Below are 19,922 nucleotides of genomic sequence, written 5' to 3'. Positions count from 1 at the left end.
GAATATTTGATTTCGCGCCATTTCCTCTCTTGCCGTTTTCTTCTTTCTCCCTTCTCTCCCCCCTCCTCCCAGACACTCTCTTCTCTATTCTTTTTTTCTTAATTTTGGGCGAGAACGGTTTTTTGAGAATTGGAAAAATGAAATGGATATTCGTTTGAATTTATGTTATACGATAGGTTTTAATTAAATTTCCGGTGGAAAATTATTTTTGGAAAAATATGGGTGTTGGGAGATTCAAGGGATAATGTTATTAGTAAAATCGTTAATGAGGAAAACATTTTTCCAAGAATAAACATATTTATAAATATAATTTATCTTGAAATTGATTAAATTCTATTAAAATTAGAAAAAATTTGAATCGCTGTAATTCCGAAGATAGTGACTTCCGGTCAATGAATGAAAGACATTAAAAACGCGAAACTTTTTCCTTTAAAGTTTTCACTCATTTTAATACGACTTCCGATTTCCGAAATATCATCGTTTAAAAAAAAGATAGTTTTCAATCGTTTATCTAAATCTATTTTAAGATTAAACTCTATTAAAATTAGAAAAACTTCGTGCCGCTACAACTTCGAAAATAGTGACTTCCGGTCGATGAACGGAGAACCATTAGAAACGCGCAACTTTGCTCTTTAAAACGGTTTTTCATTCTTCATTATACGACTTCCGGTTTTTGAGATATCGTCGTGTAAAGAAAAGAGTAATTTTTATTCGTTTAGTTTCCCCTTGTCGTTTGCTCGACACTTACTTATCTTCTCGGTTGCACTTATTCTCACTAACCTATCTCAAGTTCCAGACAAATAGATAGACATTAGATTCCTGGAAAAATGTAATACGCAAGAAAAAGTATATATCACTGGGCTGTCGTCCCATTCACAATCTCTATTATTGTCCTAAGCACTATGGACACTTTGAGTGCTTATATCTCAGCAACCGCTTGAGATATCGCGATCAATCAAAAAATGACTTGAACGGTATGGTTTCTCTATTTTTTGGAAATAGATTTTGATAAGAAAATTTTGATTTTTTCTTTTTCCTTTTATTTGAAAATTTTTAGTTTTTACTTATGCCTATACAATTCGTTTATCATTGTTGCATTTTTCATAATTTAACGGATAATGGATTATAAAAGATATTGAATTTGTTATTAATTCAACGTAAGAAATCTTTGATTAGAAAGAGTTTTAAAATAATTTTTATATTTTTGGAATAATTTATCATTGATGTATGACTTTATACTTCACTGGCTCTACTAGTGAGTTTTTTTTTTTAGCCATGTAATGTTAAAGGTGACAAGTATACTTAACACTACATTCTCGAAAGCGTTATTCAGATCGAGAAAGTTTTTGTAAACACAAGAGAAACATACCATTTATAATAATTTTTAAAATTATAATTTTAAAATCAAGATATTAAAATAAAAATTAGTTTTTTAAAATAAAACTTTTCCAATGACAAATAATTTTTTTTATAATACCAATACTGAAAATTTCTTTTCAAAAGTACATTTCAATGCAAAATATTTACTTCTTCTTCTTCTTTGATCCATTCTTCTCTTAACATTCTTTATGTACGACTTCTATTTTCATCTGTAGACACACGATATCTCTTCCTTTCCTCGTGCGCTCGTATCTCGTAAAACCTTCGATCGATCATCATTTTTCTAAATCTTACCTACATCTTTACTCGGATATCTCTCACATTTCACTTTTCAGACAGCATTCTGAGCTCGCAACTTAATGTATACGATGTATGATCGATGAGATTCGTATTTGTATAAGTGTAAAATATTTTTACAAGCAAGTTATTTCAATTTCTATTTATATTAATTAATCGATAAATTTTATCATGTATGCACCTAATTTCAACGTTTGTCAATAAATTATATTATAATACAAGGATTCATGCGTGTAATAACAATTAAAATAGATATATATATATATGTATATATATATGTAAATATATAATGCATCTATGATGAATAATTATTCGTCAAATTATTAATAATTAACGATTTATCATAAACCACATTAAACTACAAACGATTAAACATTCTGAATATTCTCATAGCTTTACCTCCTATATCATATGTACTCCTATTACTTTAAAGTTACATATATTCATCCTTTTACATTTAATTTCTTCATAATAATTTAAACGAAAGCAGTTATGCTATATAATTTCATTACATCACTTTGCATTCCTGTTGTACACTCTAATAAAATCGTACTAAATTACTAGGATAAATAAAAAATTGTCAATTATTTTTTCTTTCATTATTGAAATATTATAATTAGAATAAGAATTATCATTTATTAATACACCATTGTAAAATATTTGGAAGACTATGATATTTTATCTCATTATTGAAATTACATTATCAATAAAATCAAAATTATTATTTCTTTTTCATTATTGAATCGCAATATAAATATTTCCAAATTTTCACAATCTTTCATCACAAATTTCTATATCTATATCAAATATTTCAATTTTGAAACAACAATTACGATATCAAGCAAGAATTTCAAAATTTCAGAATCGTTCCAGATTTTTATATATATTTCACGTATACGCTTTTTCAGACTCGATTCCGATTCGTAACGCCGTTACGAGACGAGACGAGAGTTGAATCGCGACGTATAAACTTTTAACGACATCTTTACAAGATTCCAAACTCGAAACTCGAACAATACAAGAAAGTCCCCCCCTCCCCCCTCTCCCTCTGTACATATCTCGAACGAGGATATTTTTCTCGAGTAGTGTAAATAAATATACAATAATAGTGACACAACAATGATGAAATGAACGAGCAACGATTAATTCAGAAATTTGGATCGCAAGATAACTTTTAGGGAGGAGAGGGGGGGCAATGGAAAACTCGAGCTTGCTCAACTAATTGTTCATTTCTCTCTGTGTTACCAACCTTGTAACTGCTTTCGTTTAAATGTGATTGCCCTCGTTTTGCGACCATTCTTCTTCCCCTCCTCCTTCCCCCCTCCTCCTCGTGTATATATTAACGAACACGGTAAGAAAACCATATAGGACAAACATTGGATGAAATAATACAAACGAAATAGACGTGGTATACAACTACAATGGGAAGTTACACAAGTGGCTCAAATTTGCTTGAATGGTAAATATAGCATGTATATACATATATACATATATATATATATATATACCATTGTGTTGCACACAACTTTCCATCGTGTTTACGATTTTACGAGCTAGTGTAATGCTTGTAAACAGTTGTAGAAGGAAAAGGCATTAATGTTCGGAATATATAAAACTTCAAATAATCTAATGTGCCATAAATTCTATTTTTGTTATTTAAAAAGGAGATACTGTATTATTTATGTTTTGTTCATTTGTGAAATATTGGTTTAATTATAATAAAAAATTATAGTGTATATATCTATAATAATTATTATAGATTTGCTACAATTTCTATGATTATATAAGTTAATATAAAATTTGAAAATATATTTATCGAGATTTTTCTCTCTTCAAGTTTGACGAGTCAATTTTTTTTGAAAAATTCTCTTTTTCTAAAATATATATATATATATATTTGATCATTTAAAGAAATAAATAATTTCTCTCGAAACTAGAAGTAAAAATAAGAGGAGGTATAAATAAATCAAAAATTTCGAGGATGCCTGCAGAATTTTATGATATGTTTATGCATGTAGTGAAGCCTCGTTTACATTAGAGGCAACTTTTAGGTTAGGTCAAACAAGCGAATTGACCTCGTTCAAAATCGTTTGTGTAAACTTAAATTTCAATCGGTTTATTTTATCAAAAATAAACTTTTGATAGTTCCACACACCAAGTTGCACGATACTTGTGTGTATTTTTGGTCGGACAATATAACGATGTTATAAGCGTGATCGGCCAATCTGCATCTAATTTCGATAATATCAATCGATATTTCTTTTTTTTATTATTTTCTATTATTATATTATAACAAATAAATTATTTTATAAAAATATAGAAAAATGTAGAAAAAAGGGAGAAGAATAAAAATTGTATTAATATCTTTTCTTTATCATAATTCCAAGTTTAAAATTTTTTAAATTAATTGTTTTCAAGCTATATATTTATATAAAACTTTTATATATAAAATATATATATATAAAAAATTTATTTATTTAATATTAAAATAGAATATTATTTTTATATATTATTTTATCAAAATTACTAGTTTCAATTAGCATATGTGATATAATATTATATCATTTTTTTCATGCTCATTATGTTCGTAAATATCGCAAGTAAAAAATGAATGAATATTTTATATCAGGCAATATGGAATATTAATAGACTCGATGTATATTTTCGATCGCGATATATGTTAAAAATGTTATCTTTTCGTTATCTTTTATTGTGAGTGAATTTAGATTGAAATTTACGGGGGGAAGATCTACCTCTCTGATTAATGCAGTTGCAAGCCATAAATCGAGTTTGGGGACATTGCATTTAACGTACGACACTGGTGCGATTGTTCGAACAATGATGGAACTTTAACTTTATTGCTGCGCGATACCAGCGAATTTAAAAGGAACACGAGCTATATTATAATTTATCTATTCCTCTTTTCTTTTTTTTTGTTTTTACTTTTGTTTCCAATTTTTTTCAAAAATACTTCACTGTTTTAAAAATCAAGTAAATTCGTTGATTATGTTTCCATTGATTTTTAATCATATATGTGAATTTGTTTAAAAAAAAACACTGATGAAACTTTTAAAATTTAAAAAAATCCTGTAATTAATTTTTGCATAAAATTTTAAATTTTAGAGAAATGTATATCATAAATTATTCATTTTTTTTTTGTATCATAATAATTATTTATAGGAAAGAAAATATTTCGTGGTGGTATTTTTTACATTCCTCCTCGGTGATAAATTAATATCAAGAACGAAATTCGAGCATAATGGGATTAAAAGAGTACACTATTTTCCATTTTATTCTTCTTCGCGTTAATTACTGTAGCAAGTAAAAATTACTCTTAATAAATCACGCGTATTTATACATGCATATTTTCCACTGTCAGTCAGTACGGCAACAAAGAAAAAAAAATATAAAAAAAATGATACAATAATAATGATGTAAAAAAATTGAATATTCAATGAAAGAAGCAAATGTGAACTGTTATTACGCCTGATATAAATGTATCCGTACAAATAATATAAAATATATTTTCAAATATAGTGTATAAATTGCGTATTGATTTAAGAATTAAAAAAAAAATTATCGTCCATTGAACATAAATAAAGACTGAAAAACTTTTTTAAAATAAATAAATATCGAATGTTTAAAATATAATATATCAATATAAAAACGAGAACAAAGAATAATCCACTTTACGCCAAAATATTCCGTCAGATACGAAATCCAATGTGGAACAAATAGTAAACGAGTCCGCATATCGATTCGTTTGCCCGTGGATTCTCATTTGGATAACAGTAGTACGTTCAATGATAGAAGCGGCAGTAGATTCGGCCGCGGTATGATCAGCCACTCGGTAATACGCGTGTCTATCCCAACGGTCGACTGCATATTTCCCGCGTGTTGGCTTTATCCACGCGTGGTGGCGACATTAGCGCGTCTTGCCTTCCACAAAATTACTATAACACGAAATATCCCGAGCTCGAAATATCCCGGGTTTCATCGTGAATTCCAACCGTGTCGAGTGAAATTAAGCGTATCCAACGTGCGAATGAAATCGATGGAAAACGCGTTTCGAGACGAATGGAAAATAATTTTTTTCGATAACTCGATTTTATTAAAGAAAAAGAGTTTTGTAATTCGTTTTCGTTTGAAATGTGTATTAATCAGAGAAATGGATTTTATATTATTGAATTGAATTTAAAAATCGATTTTTTAGATTCAATTATTCTTGGAATATGGGTTGAACTTATCGTGATGAAAAAATTATGATGAAAAATTTAGCGAACAAGGAATTGACGATAAGAGTTATTGCATTGGAATACGATTTTGTACAGTGTTTATAATCCCTGTTGAAACGTGATAATGAAATGTAATATTAACATTTACTTGGTTAAAGAAATTCTGACAAACTGGTATTTAAATCTATGTAGATTTCAAGAGAACGTTACATAGAGAGAATTCTCCATGTTCCTGTACTCTTGAGACCTACGAGACCTAATATGCAACGAACTGGAGCACTAGCTCGAGCATTTGACACGTTCATGTATAATTCAAGATAGATTATTATATGTTGACCTAAAAATATAAATTATCTTGGAAAATATATATATATATATTATAACATGAACATAAGAAAAATTAATTAATTCAATTAAAGTACTTGAAAAGAGAAAACCATTAAAATCTTTATTTTCTTTCAACATCTCAATCGTTGCCAAGATATAACGATTCAAATTTATCGTAATTCTTAAAATAATACAAGGATTATTGAACAACTCGTTGGCCTATATTTTTATATAATTTCAATGTGCAAAATCAAATTATGCATATTTTTATTTCTGTCAAAGTATCTCTTACGTAAGTAACATCCCACCATTTCTTATTTCGAATGTTTAAAAATTCACGAATCCTAAATTTTCTATTCTCCCTAGGAAGAACCCATTCTTAAAATTCCTCCGAATTCTTCGACGAAACAATACCCGGGGAACAGAATTTCCCACGAACGAAATAATTCTCCCCCTCCCCCCTCGATTCGATTCCACCTTCTGCGGCTCGAGAAATCGCGAATTCGCTTGAAATTCCTCGCGTGGAACACAAAAACGAGGAGGAGCAAACGGCGATGAAACAGGGCGAGTTTTATAGCGGGTGGACACGACGGCAGCAGGGAATCACGGGGCCGCGAGTAATTCGCAGACTTATTTCCGCGATAAAATAAGAGTCGTAGGCGGGATGCAAAGCGGAATTGCGCAAGAGAAATTGTATTTCGTCGTGTTGCCATTTTTTTTTTTTTCACTAGCTGGATTCGAAGATCAATGAGTGAGCATTCTTTCGAATCGTTCGAATTGAGAAAGAAAGGAAAATGAATTTGAAGGGAGAAGGTTTTTACGAAAGTTTTGAGATTTTTTGCGCTTCTTGCGATCAAAGAAGGACGTTTAAACGAGTTTGGAATAAATTTGTGCAGCTTGTTAATTAAAGGAAGTCGAACTGTTGCGAAAAAGTGTGGAAATTATGTATACCGGGGAAGAAGTTGTGGAAGATTAATAACCTGGGAGGGAGATAAGATGAGAGTGGTGTAAAACGTTTATTTTAAGATTATCGTATTAATAGTGGAAGATAATGAAACTGTTTAAGAATATTTATAATAGGAGAAAAGGATTAATTTAAAATAGAAAATAATAATGCAAATGTTAAAAATATGAAGAGAATAAAAGAATATTAATTTTTAAATATTCTAATTGTATAAATAATGATTGTTATATGATAAAATGTAAGTTAAATTTTGATAATTTTAAAAAAAAAAATAAGAAAGAATTTTCATGAATATTTTTTTTAATACAAAATTTGATTCTAAAAAGAGCAGTGAAAAAGAAATTGATAGATGGATTTTTATTACTAGTATTTGAAACATAAATATAAATTGCAACAATATTCTTTCTACTACTCGTTAAATAAAAATTTATATGATTCTATTTCAGAGCAGCATCTGGTTTGATATTCTTTCTCGAGATTACATGGGCCATCACCTTGTTCGTACAGATCTGTGTCAGGTAAATAAATTTAGCATATTCTTTCTATATATTATTCTTATTCCTAAATTATTATAAATATTTCATTCATAATCGTTTATACGATTTTTACAGAAATATCATAAACGTTTAAATTATCATCATCACTAAATCCAAGCATTTAATATTATATTATACTAAATATATTTAATGTTAAAAATGTGTAGAATGATCAGGCAAATAGAACAAAATAATCTATCAAGTTAATAGAATAGAGCAGACAAGTAGAATGGGCCAGTTGCTTCCAACCAAATAGAATAAGCTAGTCACGTCCAAACAAGTAGAATAGACCAATCATAGCCAAGCACGTAGAATAAAACAATCATAAAAAAAGTAAAATAAGAAAGTTACATTCAGAAAAATAGTTTACATCAGTCAGATAAACACAATAACGTGACCAAAATAAAAAATAGAATACTTATAAATATCTTTCATAAATCAATTTCTTCTCTTTAATTTCCACGTTCAAAACGTTCCTATTCCAAAAAGAAAAAAAAAAGAAGAAGAAAAAAATCAGTTCATTGAAAACAGATCTTTCTAACAAAATCCTCAAATAATCACACACTATTATTCCAAACCAGCAAAGCGAGCTCCTTTTCATTCTAGCTCCCTTCATCTCTTCAAGCATTTTCATCGAAGTGCAAACAAGCAAGAGGGAAGAAAATCCTCCATGGTATAAAACATCTGATTTCCATCGGTCGTAATAAGAAAGGTACAAGAAAAAAGGAGGGGGAGGAGGGAGAGACGTTTATTCGTCGACTTTATTCCTTTTGATAACGTCGACAAGAATATAAACTCCCGAAACGAGTGGTGTCGAGCCGAGATAGATCGTCGGAAGTTCGTCCGCCAATAAAATCGTCTTTTCCCTTCGGAAACTCCTTTCTCCCTTTTTATTCCACCTCGATCTTTCGCCGTATTCACTTCGAGCACGACCACCCTCCTCGGTGGCTTCACAATCCTCGTCGTCCTCCTTCTATTATACATCTATATCAGGTTCTTGCATATTTTCTTCGCCCATCTTCGTCACTTCCCCACTTTACACGTGGAGGTGACTCGCGATCGAGGAAATTGGGACAAAGTTCGAACGTGGTAATTACCAGTCTAGTTTTCCATCCTTGCCACCGCTTTACTTTTTCCTCGTGAGAATCCCTCGTTCGAGAATAGTTTGCACGATTTCGTCGACGTTTTTGCGTTTATTGGAATCTGGAATGGCATTAGGAAATCAATGAGATTCGGCTCGAGAATTCTCGACTGACAATGAAGGGAAAATGGAAAAAGGGGTAGGTTGGTTAAATAACTTGGTGTGACTTGCTCGAATGAAACTATAGGATTTTTATAAAAACATGTTGTAAGGGATATTGGCTTGGTTGAATTGGTTTAGATATGTGGACGATTGGAAAGTGAGAAAAATAATAGAAAATTATGCATTGGTTGTGAAAAGTATTATCATATAATATAATACAGTTTTTTGATTAAAAAGATTAAAAATGAGTTATCCAATATATTATAAAAAATAATGTAACTGGATGTATTTAATAAAATTTTGATTTCATAAAGATAAATTGAACTATTTTTTGAATAGTTATTAATTTAAGATGAAATAGGTAAAATTTATATGTAGAATATAATAATCTTTAAATCCAAAGGATATATTAGAGAAGTTAATACAGATAATATAAAATATATATAACAATAATTATTATTATATTACTAAATTTCACCAATTTCAACAATGAATGCAATTGTATAGATATTATAGATTGAATGATTTCATTTCAATTTATAATTCTGATTACAATCTATTATATCAATTCATTCATAGATTATTGCAATTTTATTTTCTCTAAACTTAAATAAATTATTAATATTACTTAATTTTTAGTATATTTTTTAATTATTTATGATTTACTAAATTATTTACTATTTTTAAATATTATTTTCTGATTATTTTTATTTGTTTCAGAAATTCTTAAATAAAATATAAATTCAAATTGGAATATAATATAAATTTAATATTATTTGCAAAAATAGTAAGTGAATTAATATATGTGATGAGACTCTACAATAAATTTAATAATATTTTATAAATAATTTGGATTTTATTTATTTCATATCTTAAAAAATCTTATTTTTTTTTTTATTTTAAACTTAATAATTTTTAAATATTCTAATATGATCACTAAAATAAATCTATTATTCAAATTATGATATCACAAAATTATATCAAAAATTATATATTATTATCCAATAAAGTTATAAAATACGTGTATGAATTATTCTCCTCCTAATAAAATCTCCAACGCTTTATTGCACCTATAAATCCAATTTGAAAAGACTTAGTTCTTGCAGAGAACGACACGGACCTCGATAAAACGTTGTATATATTTTGTTTCAGGAACGACGAGTCTCTTTGTTCATGCTGCTGGTCGGCAGTGTTGGCGATAACAAGGGGTTGGCGGAGAGCATTGTTTTATCTACCATTATCCTGTATTTTGGCATGGAAACCGTATAGTCTATGGTTGTCCTATGTTGCGGGTAACTTGGCAAACTAGTTGTTTAAATATTTATAAGTTGAAAATTATTAATTAAAAGTAACAACAGGAGCCCTTTTGTAAGCTAATTCATAGCTTAATAATGCATTGGTGGAATTATTTCCTTTATTTATTTATTTTTTTCATTCTATCATTAAGTATAATTTAACGTATTATTTTTTGATATAATTTAACATGATTATTTTGAAAATATTTGAATATTATTTTATTTAATTAAATTAGGAGAAATTTTGTATTTTCTCATGTGGAAACATTCACTTTGATTTTGAAATAGATTTTATCTTTAAATATATGAAATGATAGAATTTAGTAATTTAGAATCTCAAAGAAAAATTATAAAATTTGTAGTTTAAAAAATTACACAGTATATTTGCAAATTATTTGTAAATTAGTTATGATAAATGAAAAAAATGAAATTCTTTAGAGATACATATAATTTAATATAATTAATTATATTAGACTAGATATACAATTGTTGCATTTTAAAATTTTAAAGACTAATTAACAAAATAACATATAGATATAATGTTATCTCTATCATTAATAAGATACATTTTAACTTGTTCGTGAGTACGTTTCCACCCAAAGGACTCACGAAAACAAGTTCGGATCTGCATAAATCTAATGCAGCACCTGAAAGCTGTCGCTCCTCCCTGCGGATACTCATTGATTCATAGACATAACTTACCTAAGTTGTAGAGGAGAATTATATGATATTGAAGACAAGATTTAAAAATCACTATTTTTCATTTAAGATAATTTATTTTGATTCTTGTAAGAATCCAAATGCAGGAATTGCATCTAGATTTATTTTTGTTAATTTTTAATTTTTAATATCTAAAAATCAAAAGTAAAAACATTATTATTATTATTTTTGATTTTCAAATTTTATTTTGATCCTGATCATCGAATTAGGAAAAATTTCCAAATATTAAATATCAAATATCAAAATAATTAACAATCAAGAAAATTGATCTAAAGAATCAAAAAATAAAAGTTTTAATTTTCAAATTTTAAGAAAATTATGGTACTTAAAAATTTTTCCTTAAAATAATCCTAATTTAATGATCAGGAATTGTATAATAATTTTTACATGTAATATTTTTAGTATATATTAGAATCAAAAAATGATTTAATTTGACAAAATATTATATAATTTCAAAAATATAATCATAATAAATAAGAGGAGGAAAATTTTCATTATTCTGAAATCTTGTATTGTGAAAAAATATTTGAATGAGAGGAATGCGAAAGAGACAAGGATTTGATATTAAGTAATAACATCGAAAGCAAACTAAAATGAAAAAAATATACCCCGTTATACATTTCCCTTTTGTTTTTATATCCCCAGCCGGACTTTTGGCAGTGCTATCCTTGCTGCATATTACGTCCAGCGCTTTGGGCATACGTGGTTCCTGCCAGATGAGCAATGCCACGGATTCAGTTGGCGAGAGCCTTCTAAATACTAGGCCTGAGAATTACGATCGTTTTGAAGAAGTTCTGGTAAGTATACAAGCTAAAAAAAAAAAAAAGAAAAAAGAAAAATGTAATTTTCTGTATTAAGAGATTAACGTTGAAAATTCTTAAATTTCTGCTACAAAGGAAATGTAATTTAATATAGTTGTACAAGATAATCCTTTCATTGTTCTAGTAATTTTTTTCAATTTACTTTAAACTGAAAATTTTCTTTTTAAGAAATTAGATATTTAAGAAATTGGAGATTTTTTAATAGTTTAAGTTGAAAATGGTAGATAAGAATATTAAATAATTAAAATGATTAAGATTATTATGAAAAAAAAGAAATAATTAAAATTGAATTTATTATAAAGAAATTTCAAAATTGAAATATATTTTAATTGTATATTTTATTAAGTAAAATGATTCTCAAATAAATCATTTGTTATTATGAAAATATTATTTTTGTACTGAAATGGAATTATATGGTAATTTAAAAAAAATTGTAATTTTAATTGCAATTATTATTATTTCAAATTATTATTCAAATTAAAAGAGAAAATGAAGAGAATTATAATATATAACTTTTTTATTACTTTTTTTTAATATGCATTATTTATGTGAAAATCATTATATAGAACAATAGATAAGAGAATAATTTTAATTTCTTTTGAAAAAAGTTTACAGTTTAATAATTCAAAAATAATTATTGGAAAATTAATTATTCTACAGTTTTTTATGCACACATACATTTACCTGTTCAGATAATTTCATAATATCAAATATTATTTGAATTCAATTCCATTCAATAGGTTAAAATGCAGCAAAACAAAGCATTAAATATTCTTACACTTTAATCTGCCCCTCTAAATCTTTATGAGAATTTTTACTCTAATTTTACATCTACTATTCGCATCTTACATTTATTTTGACTTTAAAGAATTTTTAAAAACTTTTCACGAAATGATAAAGTTTCTTTATCTATTTGCATTTATATTTATTTCATATAATATAAAATTTTCATAAAAATTCAAAAAATTGAAATAAAATAAAATTTTCATTTCTTTTCATCTACTTTTACTATCATACTTTATTTATCTGCATTATTCAACATTAATACACTAGCATTTCTTAATATTATTTATAAGATTGTCTTTTCTTTTTTTATTTCTTTATCAATAATTCAATTAAATCAAATTCCAAAGAAGAAATTTTAATTTTTGACTCAAGAAAACATTATAATTATAAAATAATTATAAACTTTATATGTTAAAATTTGACAAAATAGTATAATTATCATTCTGAATATTTTTATTATATCATCGATGACATTATAATTGAAATTGTATTTTTTTGCAAAAATTTTTAATAATAATGTAATTTTAATATGATTATTATTAGTTTTATTACCTTGTAAATTATATAAATTTTTTTTATAATGAAAAGTTTTGAGATTTTGAAAAGGACTGCTGATCTACGTCATTTTGAGAACTACTGATTTAGCAGTTATCCCCACCACTTTTCGCGCCATAAAAATTATCGATATGTTTACTTCGATTTTCGATTCTCTTTTTTTTTCAGTCACTAATCTTTTTTATATTCGACAATTATATATTATAATTAGTAATTCAATAAAAGAATCAAATAAAATTAAAATATGTAAACATCTTTTAATTTATAAATTAAAGTAAAGAAATCATATTTCTCTTTTATCAATTTTTGCACTTTTTGATTTGCACTGATAAAACATATGACTCATGTTCACTTTCACTTCTTTTTTCTTCTAAATACTTATAACTAGCTATCAATCTTACACATTACTTTTATGTATACTTTATATAAAAAAAAATTCCAAACTCTGATTGAATCATATTGCCATATTTAAAAATTCATTTCAATTTTTTTAAAGATATGTGATTTTCTAATTCTTTACTTTATCCAATGTTTGTTATAATTCACTCATGTCGATATACATTAATTCCTTTTTATATCATTCTCGTCTTCTTTTACGAAAATCCTCGATTCACATTCACAACATAACATCTCCTTACTCGTGACATAACCTAATTCCTAATATATCATTTGTCAAAATAAGAATTGTCCAATGGCTAGCAATTCATTCTCCTGACCACAAAGAAAAGAACCTTTTTTCTAAGATCGAGTGCATCGCACAAGGTGACGGAAGTACTGGACGACGGTGTGTCTGGACCAACAGGACGAGTGGGAGACAGCGATGGGGAAATATGACACGAACGTCAGCCCTCGTGGGCAAGCGAATCAGACGAGGATAGTGAACCGGAACAAAGGACATGTCAAATAGCTACGCTATCTTAGTCGTTGATAACGGACAGAAGAAACGCCGATCTCGACATTTTGCAAACGATGTCAAAATTCAAGCTTCTTTCGCGTTACGCAGAAGTCAATGACATCTTTGCGAGGATGTAATATACAAAAAAGAAAGGAAGGAGAAAGCTTTGCGTATTCGAAAAGTTACAGAAAACTTGAACAGAGGAACGATGAAACTTTCCGAAGGAAGTTTAGCGGTCCAAAAATGAGCAGGTAAAATGCGAGACTCGTTGAGAAATTTGATCAAAGATAAAGAGTGTCAGATCATTGAGATATATAAAAATATTTGCAAAATTTCTCGTTTTCGTTTTGTGTAGTTGAAATTTTTTACGAGTCAATATATGGTATTGAAATATTGCATACAATACAATACTATGTTTCTTAATCGCGAAAATAATATTAAAATTTTATGAAATATAAAAATATGTAATATTTATTGATATTTATAAATAATGTTGAAAAATGGAATTTCTAGATCAATAAAAACAAATAAAAATTCATTATTGGTTACATTATAAAGTATTATCTTTATCGACATCAGTTGATATTAAATTTTATTTAATTTTTGATTAAATTTTACTCTAATCCTTAGTTGATATGAATATTTTAAAATATAACAAATATACTACAACAAATATATTATCATATCAAATTATTCTTAAAAAGAATTAGGAAACACTGGATTAGAAATTGTTTCAATTGTATAATTTGAAATCGGCCTTAGATTATTAAGAGTTCCTTTTGATATATATACGCGCGCGTTCAAATGTTTTTTAAAAAAAAAAGCTGTTTCTCATCCTCTAATGTTTAATGATGATGTTTTATTTGTATTTGTGTAAGTAGTAAATGTTTTAAAATGGTTAATCATAAACGATTGTACTTTAATGACTGTGAAGATAAATTTCAGAGTGATGTAAAAAATTTGCGTAGACGATTCTGAAAAAGAGTTATGAATAATAAATTTAATCATAAATTTGAGAATATCACAAAATTTATTTAAGACTAATAATATTAATATTAATATTATTATTCTTCTAAATTATATTAATATTATTTTTTTTTTAAAATAAGAATTAATCGTATTAAAATTATTCATATTATTTATATTATTCATATTATTATTCATATTATTATTCAAGATATTTTATTTTTGAAATTTAAAAAATTTTTAAACTTATTAAATTTCAAAACATAGTAATGAAAATAGAAAAAAATCTCAAATTTATGATGAATAACATAGCATATGTATAAATGAATAATAGAATATGTGATAGTAAATAATATGTTTTACGCATGTATTAATTTATAAAAAATATAATTCTAATAATAATAGCTTATAGAACTTAATATAGGCATTTATATTTAAATAGCTTTGCAATTTTAAAAAAACATCATAACTGTTTCTAAAATCGTAAAATTAGTGCAAAGTTATTATGATTGTTAATGATTGTATGAATGAATATTATTTATTTATATTTTTATTGAATGGGAAGAGAGAAATAAGAATGATATGTTTTTACAACTATGCTCGATTTTATGACTAATTATTAATAATAATACAATATATAATTATTCAATTAACTATTATATACCATAAAAAATAAAAATGAAAAAATTATAAAATATTTATAATTTTTAATACTTGTTTTTTAATATCATTATATAATATTTTCCACATGTATATGTTTAAATTTATAAATAAAAAAAAAATAATTAAAATAAATTACTTCTCATTCTCATTATTCCGTATATATAAATTTAAATATATGTTTCTTAACATGTTACATATTTAAAATTATAGTTTTTACTTGGAAGTATGACAAAACATGTGAGAAAGAATGTGATAAAATAAAAATATTATAAAACATTATAAATGCATTGCTAAGTTTTGAAGAAGATACATTTATTCGTTACAAATGGTTTTGTATGTATACAATATATATTATATCACATTATCAATTGTACAGTATATGATCGCATAATGTATAAATCAGTAATATCTTCATAAGCGAAATTAATTGTAAGTTTAATATTAAACAATGTTAATTAAATTATTATACATGTATGGCAGTCTATAATAAAAATCAAAATATAATTAATAAATAGTCGTTTTACATGATTTGTTTAATAATTTTTCATTTCAATTTTTGATTACAATTATAAATTTACTTTGATTCATTATTATTATGAATATTTAAAAAATATAATATTATACTGAAAATCATTTATCAATTTTATTTTTTTAATGATATTGTTAAGAAAATGTTTTGCATAAATATACATATATATTTGTAACCAGTGCAAAAATAATTCATCTATACTATTATTTAACAAATATAATAAAAATGAATTTATTGAAATTATACTTAAAAATTGTACGTAAAAATTCAGCTATAATATTATATTATTAGATTAAAATTATTAGAAAAAATTTATCAATTATCTTTGATTATTTCTTAATTAAGTCAGATTTATTTAAATTGCACTTTTAAAATTTTTCTTGGAAAATATAAAATGGAAGACAAAGAAAAATAAAAAATAATTAAAAAAATAGAAATTTATAATATATTATCAGGAAGAAAAATGAAAAGCAATAAGTAAAAGTTAGACCAATATACTAATATATTATTAAAAAAATAATTAAAAATAATATAATATATTTTCTTGTGTGAAGTTCCATATTCATTATAATTTATTCATTTGTATTATATATAAATATACTATATACTTTCAAAGAGCAACTAAGATAACAAAATTAGTTAAAAAATTTGAATACTTATTTATATAGTCACAGATATTTTCATATTAAAAAAATGTTAATATTAATGCTAAAGATTATTTGTTTTATTAGAGATCTTTCATTGAAACTTTTATTAAAAAATGTCATTATATATGTATATACATATAATATTTATGTATATATACTATTATATATATATGATTAAATTGATATCTTTTTTTTTCTAGTATTTCTACTATATAATAAGTATTGTTTGAACTTCAATTATAATCAACTGAAAATATACATTAAGCAGCAAACAATATTAATATTTTTATATAAATTTTGAAATAAATTTGAAATTTGTATATAAATTTTGAATAAATTCTTATTGTTTATCATTTGTATTACTTGTTAAATAAAAAAAAAATCTTATATTTTTCTTCCTTTATAAATATAGCAGATAATAAATGTTTAATTTTGAAATATATTAAAAAAATGTACATAAATTAAATATGTATAGACATAAATTTTAAAAAACATAATATAATTAATTTTTTATTTTTATTCATTTCCTGAGTGTTTTGTATGTTTCCAAGACTTTAAATTATCTAAAACTTGAATTAATAAAGGATTTCCACCTAAACGTGCAATTTCATCTCTTGCTTTCTTGTCCAATTCTTCTAATAAAGTCCTTGTATAAGTAAAAGATCCAAACTTTTCTAGCAATTTAACACAATACCGTTTTACCTCAATATCCTTTGTTCGTTGCCTAAGAATGTCTTTATCAATAGTAGCTAAGAATAATATTTAAGAATATTTAAAAAATTAGATTATTTAGAATTAAAGAAAAGGATACTTATTATTTGTCTATCTTCTGGATGGCTTCGTATAGCATGTATAATAGGAAAACTATACTTTCCTTCAGAAAGATCCTCGCAATAGCCTTTATTATCAACATACTATAAAAATTTTTGATATACTATAACTTTTATTTTATTATTAAATCTGAAAACTTACCTCTTCTGAAGATAGATTACAATAATCATCACGAATTTGAAAATAAAGTCCTAAAATACTAGTTAAAGGTACAAAATCTTCTTTACATTCAGAAAATAATTGCATTAATCTTACAGCCAGATTAAAAAGACCACCTGTTTCTATAAGAAAAAATTTAAAAAAATTTAGTAACAATATTAGGAAATATAAAATCATTGAATATAAGATATTATCAATTTAAAATTTACTTTGAATTGTCATCTGTTTATAAGCTGCTTCAGTAGGACAAATATAATTATCTCTCCAATAAATTTCCATACCCTGACCTCTATGAAGTTCTAGTAACTGTTCTAAATATATTTGTATACCCTAATATTAATTTTAATAATATTAAAATCAAAAAATTTATAAAAAAAATAAAAATTTTTACATAGCACATTTACCTCTACATGATTTAAAGCAAGTACTTTTTCCAAAGCAATAAATATGGCATAATTTGCAGCATTCATTGTAGATGCTACACCATAAATATTATGAGCTACAGGAATACCTCTTCTTAAAACTGAATTATCTTGAATATCATCAATTCTGTAAAAATTATAATAATCAATAATTTTGTGATTCTATAAATGTATCCAATATATTTAAAATATTTGAAGAAAAAAAAAAATGATAGTTTCAAGAGTTAAAATAAATAAAATTTGTAAACTCACAAGAGGCTGGCATTATGAAGTAATTGTATAATATCTCCAATATCACGAAGTTTATCTGATTTTATTTTTAACCAGTAATTAAAAGCATGTGCTAATGTGGCTCTAATTTGTTTTCCAGGAACTTGGAGAATGTAATTATACGGTTCCAATAATATCTATAGGAAAATATATATATTTCTTTAAAATGTAAAATTCATGATACAATATAATATACAATACAATAATAAACCCGATTGATTCTTGTCATTTTGACAGTTTTCTTAACCTTATTGACTATGATCCACAACAAACTAACCTCATCTTCTTCCTTGTTGCCGGTACGCGAATAAGGTACAATTTTATCTTTTTCCATGACGTGTTCACACACTGTTGAAATAATCAATTTATATCGTTATTATATGTAATTATCACTATATGCAATTAATTGAACTATTATATGTAAGAAAATTAATTACACCGACGATCTGCAATACTTACTATATATACATAAGAACCGCTACTGCGTATGTTATGTCGTCTGCTATGTTATACTGGTAATTTCCACTCAAGATAATATCTAATTGATTAAATATCTTAATTTATTTGAAATAAAATTATATAAATGAAATTATATAAATGAAATTATCTCCAAAAATATCGTATATATAAGAATTATTTAAAAATTTTAAATTTGATTTGAATTTCTTCTTTCTTCTATTATATACTAATATTTAGATTATATTTAAAAAGAATAAATTTGAAAAATGGACATGTATTATATTACAATTTATCCTTAATAATGTTTAATATTTTGACTAATTTGCATTTATTAAGATTTAATATTTCGATTAATTTGTATTTCAGTAACAGATTTCATTATATTAAAAAAGCAGAATAAAATGCTTGTTTTATTTATAATAAAAATATTTAATATGTTAATAGAATTCTATTTATTTCTATGTTTCATAACTACGTCGTAGGTTATATATATGTTTTTAAATATGTATATTATTTTGTATTGTATTTAATAATATATAATAATATATATAAATAATTATAAATATATATAAATATATATATAAATATATATATATGTAAATATATAAATATATTCATGCATTTCAAATCAAATCAATCCATAAATATATTACATTAAAATAAAGCAAAAGTAAAATACAAAATTATTTTCTATTCTATTCTTCTATTCATATCTTCTATTCATGATATTTATGCTATTCATAAAATCATAAAAAAATGGCAAAAAATATTATATATTAAATAAATTGCTAATTTTTTCCTATTTAATAATTTTTTAAATATTTATTTTTTCAATAATCGTAATAATTAATAGGCTAATAATTTTTGAATAAAAGAATATCAATAAATTAAAAAGAAAGACAATATAATTTATAATATCGTT

At 25.1% G+C, this 19,922-nt stretch overlaps 2 protein-coding genes across 3 annotated transcripts in view; one reads left to right on the top strand and one right to left on the bottom strand.

Moving 5' to 3' along the window:
* The window catches only part of LOC122710643, an 83,665-nt gene extending 69,118 nt beyond the window's left edge, over positions 1-14,547 (top strand). The window contains exons 3-6 of the mRNA XM_043928622.1: positions 7,650-7,721; positions 10,135-10,274; positions 11,643-11,794; positions 13,922-14,547. Of these exons, the coding sequence (XP_043784557.1) occupies positions 7,650-7,721; positions 10,135-10,274; positions 11,643-11,794; positions 13,922-13,993 (436 nt within the window). The 3' untranslated portion in view covers positions 13,994-14,547. The remainder of the gene's footprint in view (positions 1-7,649; positions 7,722-10,134; positions 10,275-11,642; positions 11,795-13,921) is intronic.
* A 2,724-nt stretch (positions 14,548-17,271) lies between these two features.
* On the bottom strand, positions 17,272-18,958 carry LOC122710574 (geranylgeranyl pyrophosphate synthase). 2 transcript variants are annotated; one of them, XM_043928496.1, is made up of 7 exons: positions 18,819-18,958; positions 18,524-18,678; positions 18,254-18,398; positions 18,059-18,179; positions 17,832-17,971; positions 17,671-17,773; positions 17,272-17,608 (listed from the first exon to the last, which is right to left on the bottom strand). In XM_043928496.1, the coding sequence occupies exons 1-7, from the start codon at positions 18,873-18,875 to the stop codon at positions 17,376-17,378; spliced, it is 954 nt and encodes a 317-aa protein (XP_043784431.1). In that variant the 5' UTR covers positions 18,876-18,958; the 3' UTR covers positions 17,272-17,375. The 2 variants fall into 2 exon arrangements, with proteins under 2 accessions (XP_043784431.1, XP_043784432.1); XM_043928497.1 differs by having other exon boundaries at positions 17,274-17,593.
* Positions 18,959-19,922: the final 964 nt, after the last annotated feature.

This window comes from Apis laboriosa, unplaced genomic scaffold, assembly GCF_014066325.1.
Source record: "Apis laboriosa isolate Shangri-la unplaced genomic scaffold, ASM1406632v1 scaffold14_cov150, whole genome shotgun sequence".
NCBI classification, from domain to species: domain Eukaryota; kingdom Metazoa; phylum Arthropoda; class Insecta; order Hymenoptera; family Apidae; genus Apis; species Apis laboriosa.
The sequence above is the reverse complement of the archived record's forward strand: the minus strand, read 5'-3'. Positions and strand labels throughout refer to the sequence as shown.